Source organism: Genypterus blacodes, unplaced genomic scaffold (genome assembly GCF_046128005.1).
Source record: "Genypterus blacodes isolate CSIRO-AG114 ecotype Tasmania unplaced genomic scaffold, CSIRO-AGI_Gbla_v1 ptg000214l_1, whole genome shotgun sequence".
In the NCBI taxonomy this organism is placed as follows: domain Eukaryota; kingdom Metazoa; phylum Chordata; class Actinopteri; order Ophidiiformes; family Ophidiidae; genus Genypterus; species Genypterus blacodes.
In genome coordinates, this window is record NW_027467013.1 from 1,660,454 (window position 1) to 1,673,613 (window position 13,160).

At 44.5% G+C, this 13,160-nt stretch overlaps 1 protein-coding gene across 1 annotated transcript; it reads right to left on the minus strand.

Annotated features, from left to right (window-relative positions):
• Window positions 1-641: 641 nt before the first annotated feature.
• Window positions 642-11,874, minus strand: hat1 (histone acetyltransferase 1). Its single transcript, XM_076170102.1, has 11 exons — window positions 11,783-11,874; window positions 11,267-11,338; window positions 10,652-10,727; window positions 9,617-9,737; window positions 4,784-4,960; window positions 4,522-4,643; window positions 3,853-3,957; window positions 3,393-3,499; window positions 2,600-2,751; window positions 2,373-2,489; window positions 642-1,223 (listed from the first exon to the last, which is right to left on the minus strand). Exons 1-11 carry the CDS (start codon window positions 11,787-11,789, stop codon window positions 1,053-1,055), a joined length of 1,227 nt encoding a protein of 408 aa, XP_076026217.1. The 5' UTR covers window positions 11,790-11,874; the 3' UTR covers window positions 642-1,052.
• Window positions 11,875-13,160: the final 1,286 nt, after the last annotated feature.

A 13,160-nucleotide genomic window follows, 5' to 3' on the forward strand; every position in this document is an offset into this window, starting at 1 on the left:
CAGTGCTGCGCTCTCACAGCAGAAACAGCCGCGGTGAGATGAGTCCCCTTGTGGCCACGAGTGGATTCAATCACTGTGAATTAGAGCCGGTGAGGGGTTCCAAGGTTTTGTCTTGTTTCGAGAGCGGAGAGGGAGAAAAAAATTGAAAATTAACCTGGCAGCCTTCATTTAGTGACAATGTGCTAAAGTATCAAATGATGGCTATTCATCACAGTGATCAGAGCAAGAAGGGCAATACAGCAGCACAAAGGTTTTAAATTGAAAACCATAATGCTCATTAGGCCGACACTCCACATGGATGGCAATCAAAAGTTGCATTAGCCAGCAGAGTGCCTGGACAAAATTGCATATCTAAAATGGCTATTACAGTAACACACACACACACACACACACACAGAGAGAGAGATGCAGGAGTCAGACTATGAGCTCTATATGCAGCATGAAGCACGACAACCTACACAAGCGTTCCATCCAAACTGCACTGGGGAGCAAAGACACACTGGGGAGCAACGACACACTGCTGAACACACACACACACAGACTATGGGGAGAGTTTGAAGTCGATTAAAAAGCTCTAATTTAAAGATTCTGTCCGGCTCTGTAATGTTTTGTACATGAATGAACATTACCACAGTTTCAGGAATGTACAAATCTTTTTTTTATTTTCAATACGAAGTGCTTCAAAACAGACATCCATCATTTGTTTTCTGACAAAATATCTTAAAAAATGTCTACAATGGAGAAGAAGCGTTTTCTCTGCGGGGTGGCCGAGCTCACGCCACCCCTGATCCTCGTCATAACACTGAATCTCACACACCATGAAATTAACACGAGACAAACGGGACGTCCCTGTCCCCGGCCGTGACCTTCTCGCCCTCTTACCTGCTGGTAAACCTGACTTAGCTACTAGAGACGCCGACAATACTCCTCACTTTAAACCGTGACTAGATACATCAGAGGTTCGTGGTTGAAACCGAAGCCTGCGGCCGCGTGGGCTTTGAGCAGACGCACCACCTCTCCGTGGGGCCGGCGGCCTCTCAGGGGGGCTTTGATCAGGCTTGAGCCGCCAGCCTCTCGATGATCCTCCTGTACTCCCCCACCACCACCTGGTAGCTCTTCTCCAGCTCCTCATGCTGCATCTGAGTGTCCAGCTGACTGATGTGGGACACCAGCTCCTCCGGCCGCAAGCACTTCCTCATCTTCGTCATCTCCCTCTGATTCTTCTGCACGGGGGAAAAGCACAATAGGACAAAAAAAACAGTGAGTTTAGTTTCAATCTAAAAGTAAAGACACCTGCTGTCTAACAGAGATGAGGGATCAGAACACTTTACAATTAACAGTGTGATCAGTGTGTGGAGGCTCAAAGATGCTGGAGGTGGACAAAGTAAACAACCATACAGTCCAGGCCAATCATGGTCACTGGGGGGTTGGGGGTTGAGCAGACATGTTTAATCCCCCAAACTTTCACAGAGCAGCGGCCTCTCCTCAGGGAAGGAGAAATGGTCTCCATCTGGCCACCAGATCTTTCCCCGCTCGCTCTCTCTCTCTCTCTCTCTCTCCCTCCCTCTCTCTCTCTCTCTCCCAGGCCATTCCTGCTTCCTCTTTCGGCCCGTTCCCCGTCACATACTGCTTTCTCTGAGACGTCACACTGCTGACAGCTAATTCTCTAATGGTACACAGAGTTTTAGCTGTGGCTCAAATGTAAAAATGGCAGAAGCAAACAGGATATAGGGCACCAATCTTCCCACAATGCACCACTCACATCTGGTGAACCTCAATCAATGAAAGAAACGGTTATGAGAACGATTCTTCTTCAAGTTTCTTTTACAAAAAAAAAACATGAAATATGAGGAAATAACTTCCACCCGAAAAGTAATTGAAGTGTTTTCTTGATTAAAAAGCGGCGACGTCGACACAACACAGGTGCCAAAAGTACCAACTTTGACAAAATGCAAACACTCAATTCAAACTTACTTCTGACAAAGAAATGCTAATCCAGACTAATGACATTTGGCTGAATGGAGAAAGCTCCGGCAGCAGCAGACACCTGGTGTGTCCCATTGTGGCTCCATCAATAAAGCCTTGGTATTCTACCAGTGTTCCGGCTGAAGATAACATTTTTTTTCTGACTGTTTTGATCCGTAACACAATAAACCGAGACAATAAAGAGCTGTAAGCAGATTAAGTGTTTCACACGAGCCGTTTAGCTTCCTACACGGCAGAGCTGCGACACCGCGCCGGCACAAAAGGTGGAACGCTGTGAGACGGTTTATTGTTAGGCAGCAGCACACAGACGTGGTGTTGTATTAGAGAGTGCGTCGAGAAATCACGTTCGCCTCACGTGTCGGCGGTAAACTCAGAGCGACAAGCACCTTGTACGGGCCGAAAAGTCTCCTCTTCACCTCCAGGCGGTACTGGCGTGATTGTTCTTCGTTGCTCATGTCCGTCGCTCTCAGACGCAGGATTTCGTAAACTCGCCTGGCGTGTTTCTGCAGAGGGAAGAGAGATTTTGGTTAAACTGGAGGAAAACACTGGTTGGTGTGTCTGATGTGTCATGGAGTGACATGACAGTGAGGTTCACATGTTGGCTGTGAGGCACCTTGTTGATTTTCAGCGTCTCCTGAGCTTCTGTGACCATGTCGGGGGAGAAGCCCAGGCTCAGCTTGTCTTTAGCGAAGGATGCCAGGCCTTGACAAAGCTTGACCAGCACATAATCCCTCAGCTTCACGTAGTTCTCTGAGGGGTCTTCAGCTGAAAGCAAACGGCACGACACACAATTACAATCAGGTTATAAAGTAACGACGCTGTTGAGCTTCTGCTTATCAAATGAGTCACAAAGCTTTGAGTCTCTGTGAAGTTGTGTCGGCGTGTGTGAGGAGATCAAAGAGAGGAGGGGTGCATGTGTGGGTGAGTAAGGAAAGATTCCTCAGCCTACAAATATGGGAAAAGTCGACTTCTTGTCCGTCTACGTTCTTTAAAAAGATTTCTCTTCTAAACAACAACGAGGCAAACTTAATGAAGGTCACAGAGCCGTCATAGCAGGAGCTCATTTCACATTCAACTGCTAAATGCAAAGTGGAACCCGAGCGTAGAAAGGGGCTCCTCTGTGAAAAGGAAAAACCGGGATGCCTCTTTAGTATTCAGCGCCGCCTCTGTGCAGAGCAACTTTTTGATCCAACTAGTTTCAATAGAGCATTAGCACATTCTGGTATACATGCCAGTCTTGCAAATTAATTCCCCCTAGGAGGCAGCAATTACAGCATAAAGGCTGCGGGCTGTTAAAAAATAAGAAACAACCAGGAAACATGTTAATGGATCACAGAGAGAACTTGGATGGAATGTTTACACTGGCGGCACATGCAATTAAAAGAAAATCAAAGCCTGGCGTTCACCTGTAATGTCTTGCACTTTGGGCAGCGTGCAGTAGAACCTGTGCACCGCCTCCAGAAGCTGAGCTCCGTGTCCCTCGCCCTGGAACGGCGGCAGGATCAGCATTTGGCTGGCGAGTTAAAGGGCAGAGACACGCGTGCATGAATACACAACCCGTGGGAATCAAAAAGGGAGTCTGTGTGTAGGATCTGCACAGAAACGCACTTTCTTTAAGCCAAAGCCCTGAAATAAAATAAGGGATCGGTCGCACAGATCCCGTCAATGCAACAAATCAAATTAAACCAAAGTTGTTTTCGGCTACAAATCACTTTGGTTTGGTAATGAAACGGCGTCTGGTTGAATGGTTGGTTATATAAGCCGGTAATTTGGGCTCTTTTGGAAGAGGATAAAGAAATGTATAATTTTCCTCTCTTTTTTTTCCACACAAAAGAATGGGAAGGCACGTGCTGCCCCAGCAATTACCTTACACGTGGTCGGGTTTTGTCTGGATACACGTAGTAATTATAAACTGTCATGTAGCCAACAGTTGCGTAGAGAGTCTCCCCATCTTTATTGTACTTTTCAAATCTGCGGAGAAAACACAAAGGCAAACAGGTCAATTACAGGCACACTCCCATGCAGTGTCCATTTTGAGCCCCTCTCTTTCGCCCTCCAACCCCCCCCTCCATGTCAGCATGCTAGAGCAGCCAGGCCTGATTGGTACACCTGCTGCAACCTGAATACATTATGCACTTAATTGGAGTACTGCAACTTAGAGCAGGAGAAGGGGTTTGAGGAGGGACTGAGCTCCTCACAATCACTTCAGCCCATTTTGCCCATTGTCCGTATTAATAGGTGCCACAGTAAAGAAAACACTGGCAGAGGCTCTTTTTACTGTTTAGACATTGTTCAGTGTTTCAAAAGACAACAGTATTCAATTCAGCTCTTGCCCCTGGAAAAAATGAAAAGGGCTCCGGGGCACAAAGGAAGCTCTTGCCTGATCAACAATTCTCCTATGGGGGGAAATATAATCAAACTGGCTCGGTAATTGGCCACAAGAGCCTCAAAGGGGGCTTTGTTTTTCAATGACACAATAAAGGCTTTAGGCTATATGTGTGGGGGGGTATGATGTCAATTAAGGAGGGCACTCACACATGAAAGAAGTCCCAACGATCGTCGTCTGCGTCTATGAAGCTGGCCGTCTCTATGAACCACATGAGGAAGGTCTGCAGGCGCTCGTGGTACTCTTGGAATCCCGGGCAAGTCATGTCCACCTTCGGGGAGAGGCGGACAAAACAGACGTGAGGTGACGCTCCGGGTTAGTTAAGTTTAGCGCTCGTCTCTTTCTTTTGCTTATCAACAAGTACAAAAGATTTTAAAAGGCAGCGCCGAAACACAGACAAACGTGTTCTACCTTGTGAATTTGGTAGGTGAGCTCTCCCGCCTCTTCGTTGTGGACGCTGTACGTGTGAAGCAGCGTGCCAAAGGGCTTGAAATTAGCCTCCTTCTCCAGCAGTGAGATGAAGTCATCTGTGTTGCAGGTGAAGCCAGCAGGAATGATTTCTCGGAGCTTTCCCTCCACGTCGTCAGGCTACAGAATAAAATGTAGAGTTCAGTCATCTGGCTAGAATACAACATGAAGGCTGCAAAGAGTCGCTTTCAAAAACAGAAACATTACAATGAAGATAGCCTCCTTGGTTCTCAGAGCTCTTAAACTGGGCTCATGTTCAGTCACATCGTTCTGTCCACCATCCTACTTAAACAAAGGTCATTCAGTTTTTATTGAATCTTGCAGTTTGACAGTTTTTAACCCATCATCTTCAGTCATGGTTAGGGGGTTTAGGTTTATGCAGTGTGGGAGGTTAGAACATCACAGCTGACCAAGACGTCACCAATCCAACAATGTGTTCCTCTGTAGCTTGATTCTTTCATAGTTCTAACTGGTAAACGTCATGAAACACAACTCTGAGCTATAATACAAGATGAAGCAAGAATAGAAATCTTAATATATGGTTGAGAGCTCAGAATGAAAGGTGGAGAATAACATTAAAGAAGAAGAATCAATGAAAACAGCTCATAAATGTTTCCAATTCCCTGTTATAGATTCAGGTTCAGTCAGGAGCATCCATCTGAAACTCAAACACTAAGGTGGACGCACACACGGTTTTGTGCGTCGGCTTTAAAAAGAAAAACCATTAGGCTGTTCAGACTGTCAGCTGAGCGCCCCTCCCCCTGGCTGAAAGAACACTTAAATCAGTACATTTACTACTTATGTTAAACCATGAATATGTGATGAAGTTGCCACAATGATGCATTTCTGCTTCACACTGGGCAATAAAATCTTATGAATTGATCTCAAGTTAACAAACCCTGGGCATCTATAATGGAGGCCTCTCCTCTAATCCTGCCAAGTGAACCCAATCAAATGAATTTGGCCCCAGCGTTTTCAAAGGGCCGGGGAGACAAAAAGGCCCGATCCTTGGGACTTTTTACTCGGTGCGACGTGTGGTTAGTTCAGCTGTAATGTTTGCATTGTATCCATTTCCACAAGGATTGACATGAGAACACTTTGCTAAGCAGCCCTTTCACACCATTTACATGTGTGATGGGCATTATTTCTGTATAGAGACCCTTGCTGCTCGCCATTGAGAACTGGGAAATGAAGAAGGTCTGACTAAAATGCACTACAAAAGGCTAATACAACATACTGCTAATTCCCCCCTTTCAGACATCAGCTAATATCCAACTGGAAGTAATGCACCTGCAGCTGAATACCACTTAACTATTATAATTGTTCAACCACATTTCTAAGGAACGAGGACCGTACTTAAAAGGCCACGGACAAACGAGTCCCATTGTCCCGGCCACTCTCCCGCATACTAGATACTAAATTGCACAACCCCCGGAGAATAGACGCCTCAGTTCCGTATGAATATAACTTAACAATATACCTTTGGAACATTTGGCTAATGTCTTTGATTTCTAACAATTCACACAAAGGGAGCAGAAACTATCTAATTTGTTGCGTCGGCGAGGTTTAGGAAGGAAAAATCTCCTGCATCCACGGCAAAAAAAGCGCTGCTGGATTTAAAGAGAAGGGGGAGAGGAGAGGAGGAAAAAGGCAAATATTTTACCAACAATTACTTGTAATGCGATCATAACGTCAATTTTGACAGCTCTGACAGTGTATTATAAATAATTACACGTTATAACTACTACGGGCATTCAGACAGTCAACAGCAGCTCGTAGGCAAACCGGGCCTGGCACCAAATCAGCGGCGCCGCCTGCGAGGGGTCCGGCAGCAGCGGCGGTGACGTTTTCGGGGGCTGATTTAAAGGCGAAAGGTGGGTTTTTGATGAGTCTCGTGTCCAAGTGGCAGCTGCATGAACTCTATCTCTCCCGCCCCTCCTCTCGTCTCTCACCAGCTGCACTGCACCCCGGCGGCACCGCGCGCACTCAGAGACAAACAACTCTTCAGATGCGGCCTGAACTCTCGCCGCTCGCCTCGCCCTCTACCTCTACACCAGCTGCACTCAAACCCTTAACGAGGTGAACACTCAGGGGTCAACGCCGAGCGCTAAAGTAGCGACGCACGCACGCACGCACACACACACACACACAGAGACAGTGTAAGCCAGCCATCACGTTAGCAGGCTGAATGTCGGGCCGTCGGGTGACTCTTCAAGCTATGTCCCTGAAAAAAAAAAAGTGTAATGGCTGCCTTTTATTTTCAAATATGGGGGAATCGGTTGCCATGGCATTTCTCAGTTTGTGGAAGTAATGGCTCCCCGCTGTATGGGGTTATTTAGAATTGGAGTACTTCCACAGAAACACCCATGTTGTGACCCGCTACTGCCACTCCGGCGTCACGTCGACCCTGCCCCTCCAGATTGGACAGATGTCCCATATAAGGTCACGACACACACATGTTTGTCTGCAGAAGAAGTCGTTTACATGGATGGAAACATTTAGACTCGTTTGCTGCATTGACACGACTTGTTCACCGCTCTTAGAAGAACCGTGATGTGTTGCGTAATGAAAATCTTGATCTTATTGTTGTGACATTTGAAAAGTGTTTGTTTGTTTACCGTCCAACACTCTGATTCTTTCATCTGTCCTGCCTGTTTGCAGCACTGACACCTACAAGAACATTTGTTATTGCTGTCTGAAGGAAGAAGAGACGAGGACAAGCCGTTTGATGTTAGATGAATAACAAACATCACCAATTAAGCAAAGTTTAGAGTTCTGCAGTGTCAGAATAAAATCAAAGCTCTTTCTCAGAGACAATAACTGAGTAACAGACTGATGAAGAAATGAGTCACCATCATCAAACGGTCGCCGCCTTTGATATTTCCAACGCACACTCACCGGGGATCAGTTTACAGATATTCAACTGAGAAACACACGACTGTCGATTACTTTTTAAATCATTTCACTCCTAGAAATGTATTTACCAGACACCCAACAGGGTCACATTCCACTTCCTGCTGATTCAATCACAGAAAAAGAAAAACCCAAATCAATGCATGATGTTAGACCCCTGGTACAGACCTTTAAAATCCCTCTCTCCTGACAGGGAGGAGCAGGATTAGTGTACTAGCACAGGGGCCCTCAGCAGGCTGAGATTAGTCAAACAAAACAGGAGATCTCTTACTGCAATAAGGTCACCACCCAGAGAGTGGCTCACACTCACTCCAGTCAGTCAGGAAAATCATCAAGGCACAAAGAAACAGCCCACAGAGCAGGCGGCCCTTTGTCGCCATACAAGCTTGGATTAAGTTGTAATAAATATTAGAGTTTTAGGTCGTTTGGCTCAAACCTTTTCAAGTCAGATGATGAGAAAGCTACACAAGGCCCTGAAGCTTTAGTTGCACTGATGTAAAAGTAGAAGGTCCCTCATAAGGAAAGTCTTTGCTGTCTGGCTCAGAGTCGTTGGTTTGGTCATACATTCAGTTATTAATGCTAGGTGTATATCTGTTGTGTGCAAATGACCTTTTGATTGACCTATTTGGCCACAGCCTGACCAGTATTAGTAGTAAACACAGAGTAAAACATACAGTATACTTGGACAGATGTCAAGCCTGTAAGAGCAGACACAGTGAAGTGAACCAACCCACACAGATTGAACAAATAGCTTCCAAAAGCAGGAAGAGGAAGGAAACACAGTGAGCTACTATAGTACAAGGAACACTGGGAAATATACAGCATCAACAACAACGATTCTGTAAGTTGTCTTTTAAATCATTTGCTACACATCTAAACTTCAGTTTCTCCTTGGTTTCTGTCCGTTTAGCCTTTACGCTTGGGATTCTATTCAACATTTGGTACAAAACATCTGGCGGAGTGGCTCACACGCAAAATCCTCACCCCGCTGAACCGCAGGCAGACTCAATTTCAGACCAATAGGATAGTTTGCAAAACTGCGGTAACATCACCGCTGTCTGAACAGACCTGCAATAACCAATGACAGAAAAATGAACTGGGAGGAGGAAAGGAGGGGAGCTGTTGAAAAGGCAACCGCCAAGAGACAACAGGCTGGAGCACGCTAGCGGTTTGACTGACAGCCGTGCTGGAGGAAAGGCTGGTGAGAATGTGGCCAGAAGTGCCTGCGTCAACATCTCTTCAAGCGCATATCATAACCATATGGATAAACAGAGGAGATGAAGAGAAGGCGCTCATCGAAGAAGACACAGAAAGACAAAGAAGAACATAATCTGATCCCGTCCATAGCCGACAGCGTCTCACGTTTCTATTTACGACGACGCAGACAAACACCCGTCTTGAAGGGTTTCTACGCCTCTATCAACATGTAATCAATCAAGCGCTTCAATCTGAGCGTTCGCAGCTTCGTGTCAGATGCAGTCATCTCATTACCAATCCCAGTCACCGTGTTCCAATGTGTTTGGTATAAACATTGGGCAGCTGATTGGACAGCTGGGCTAATCAAGATGCGCCGGGCGAGTTACGGCCCAAACATCCTGTGACGGGCTGCAGATGATCAGAAGCATGCAAAGAAAACGGACCGTTGTGTTCCGTCTAAATCAACACTTAAGACATATGGACATTTATCCAACAGGTGTGTAAAATTGCCATTTATAGTAAAAGCTACTTTGGGTAATAATGAATCAATAAATCAATCAATAGAGGAAGACGGTATTCCAACACATCAGATCAACCCACAAAATCCTATTCAAGACCCAGCTTCTGTATCTCTTCTACATCAAAGCACAAGAATGTCAATCTTACCTCCACACAATCAAATTTCTCATTGACTTTTGAAGAATATTTCACTTTGAAGAGGGTGCTTAGGTTTCCAGCCGTGTAGAAGAGCTGCATCTGTAGGCCCATGTATCCAAACGCCACCTCGCTGGGGACACAAGACGGAGAATTGACAATTTTAAGAAAGAAATAGAGAAAATATCTGTGTGTGTTGTTGAGCTCTGATTCCCAAAAAGGGGCCTTGATATGAATCAGATATTAGCAAATCGACTCTTCAATCTTCGATAGTTGAAATGTCTTAATTGGCAAGTGTAGCTTGTGACAAACTTGATTTTATCATTATGCAACTGTGTGATGGAGCTGCACTGGCAATTAGACTCAGTGAAATAATTAATGTGCCTATTACTGAGTTCCCTTTGAGCTGATTGCTGCCAGCGCAAAAATAACTAATCCAAGTTCTGAATTTTGGAAATGCAATTACGAGCGAGAGATACTGTAATCTGTATGTTAGATAACTAACACACACACACACACACACACACACACACACACACACACACACACACACACACACACACACACACACACACACGCGTCACTGTAACATGATCTAGCTCAAGTCAAACATCACACAGAATCTTGTGAGCCTAAATTCTACAATGTTCTCCAATAGACTGGTTGTGTATGGCAGCTTGGAGGTCTGAACATAAAGATCTACATGCATGTGTGTGTGTGAAGCTTGCACTTCTTAAGTACAGACCTGCTGAGCAAACATTCTATAAAATATATAGATAATTCATTTATCTATATAGGCAGTGGCTCAGTGGGTAGAGCTTCCGCTTTGGAACCGGAGGGTTGCCGGTTCGAGCCCCTGCCAAGGTGCCCCTGAGCAAGGCACCGAACCCTCAATTGCTCCCCCCGCTGCGAAGGGTGGTAACTGTAATGTAAGTCGCTTTGGATAAAAGCGTCTGCCAAATGATCGTAATGTAATGTAATGTAATTTAGTGGTAGGCACATTCTTGTAACATGCACTGCAAAATAACAGCAGGAAATTGGACTCACTCGTCTCCAAATACTTGGTGGCTGTACTCGGGGTGAAACGTGGTGCCGTCATCTTCAAAGTCCTCTGGAAAGCGAACTGGAACAAAGAGGACAGGGTGGAAACATAAAAAAACTGAAATCAGCAACCAAGTTCATGAAACAGCACTATATTAATATGACCTCTGCTTGTGTGTCTGCTTGGTTTTGTGAAAGTAAACCCTCTCAACTCCATCTCTACAGCCCTGTATCACACACACAATGACTCACAAGGCTTTACAGGCACACATTTCATCCACATCATCACATCAAGAACATTTCAACTTAGCAACTGTAACTCCATTTAAATGTGCAAATATCAAGTTTGAATGCAACATTAAAATTTGATAGCTTTATCCAATAAAAGGTGGAAATGTGGCACACAGTGGATACAAATGTTCTCACTTCATCTGTGAATTAAAAACGTCTATGATTTTAAATGAGCTCGCTACATGGCCACAATTCCTTTTATGTATATAGATCCAGAATCAGTGAGAGGTTGAACTTTATTTCATCGTGTGTAAACTTCCTCAGTGCTTTGTAGTTACTTAATAGTTCTCATTGCACACCCACAAGACAAACGTGACAAAGTGAACATACCGAGCTTCAAACATATCGCTTCGTTGGTGTCGCACTTGTACTCGGCCAATTTCTTCTCCATGGTATTCACAGCTACACAAAGACAGAAACGACAAACAAACATTATTGAAAACGTACAGCTGCTGATTCCATTATCTGAATCTTTAGGCCCAGTTTGTTCATTATCATTCCTCGCTTTGACACAAGGGTGAGCCGCTCCAGTTGCCTAGTAACTAACTGTCCAAGGCTCTGCTGTATAGCTTGAGGAGACATGAAACATCACCTGGATACGAGGACAACACAGCCTAGCACGCAACAGGCCTGGTTCTGCTGTATTGTTAGCTCGTGTTGCTAGTTAGCTTAGCTCGTGCTAGCTGTGTTTTGGAACAGAGTTAGCAGCAGCAGTTTGGCCGCGCGCTCTTTCCGCTAGCGTCACCGCTGTAACGACGCCATTAAAACACGACAAAACGACGAAACGAGTCAGCAGCGAGTAAACGTCAGGACGAACGCGTTGACCGAGCGTGTTGAGCCGCTTACCCGCCATGTCTGCACACTGTCTGTGTTGTTGTTGCGGTGCCAAAGAGCAAAAGACCCGCGGAAATTAGGAGAACTTCCGGGTCCGTCTTCTTCCGCCCAAAAGCGGAAATAGTTATTTTTTTAACTACGAAAAACGCTTCTTAGTTTAATATGACAACATTTACGTTTCCAATTTACTACCTGTTTACGCCGTAATGTCTGTAAAATTGGATGAACAGTTGATGAATGCTCAGGGGGAATTCAGCCGTGAAAGGAAGGCCGCTGAGCTTGTTTACGTTTTAAACACGAAAAGGAAAAATAATGATTTCACGTTGCTCGCGTGGATTTGTTGGGATAGAGACGTGATGATTTGTTGTTTTTTCTGAGACTTTTTATTTTTCAAAACTCTGCGTTGTACCTATAAACATGGGTTTAAAAGATTAGTAACTACACACGCGTTAAATTGCCATCATCACAAATGTAATGAAAATGTGCGTTGAATATTGGACAAGTCAGTCAAACCAAATGTGTTTTTACTCCAGTGATTGTCATTCGCAAAGCAATGTCATTTACAATAGTGACATCACGGTGAAATAAACTGAAATTGGCTCTCCAGGGGGAAAATGTAATATCTGAGCATCCCATGATCTGGTGTGATGCTGCTGTGCTATCATCCCAGCCTCAGCTATTCTGTCCTGCAGGTGCACCAATGAATGACCTGCCCAGTCATGTTTAAAGCATTATATATTTCACCGCCTCTACACTGTCAGCACTAGATTATCCCTTTCCTCAACAATACCATAGTTTTTACAAGCCTTAGGTGGCAAATTGTGTCTGCATGGAGGCAATACACACTGCTTGATCTCTGAACTTCAATCTACAGTAGTTGAGGCATCTAACATTGCAGTATTGAACTGTAGTGGTATACAGCCCATTCTAGATAGAAATGTTCAACCAATTACAACAATGTTTCTCCAAATAATGAATACTACAGGCATGTAAGCAGGATAAGGAAGTGAGTCAGTGATGTGCAGGGCAATCAAGTGTTGCAAACTTCTCTTTTTATCTGTCTTGTGTATTTACGATGTGGACTGTATGTTAGATAATGTTTGCATTTTATACATTTTAGTTTAGTTAGACAGGTTGCTTTGCAGACAAACTCAGGACAAACAAAGTCACAGACAGTAATAACATTTATGAAATAATATTTATTCAACCTTAGTATGGACACATGAGGCACTTCTAAAGGAGAAACAAAGGAGAAAGTACTATCTTATTTTGATTGAAACCATTCTAGTCCCAAATACATTGGATGTAAATGGTAAGATTGAGTATTTACTCTGAAATTAGATTGGAGGGTACTCCTACTAATAATAAGGATAATAATAATCATAATTTT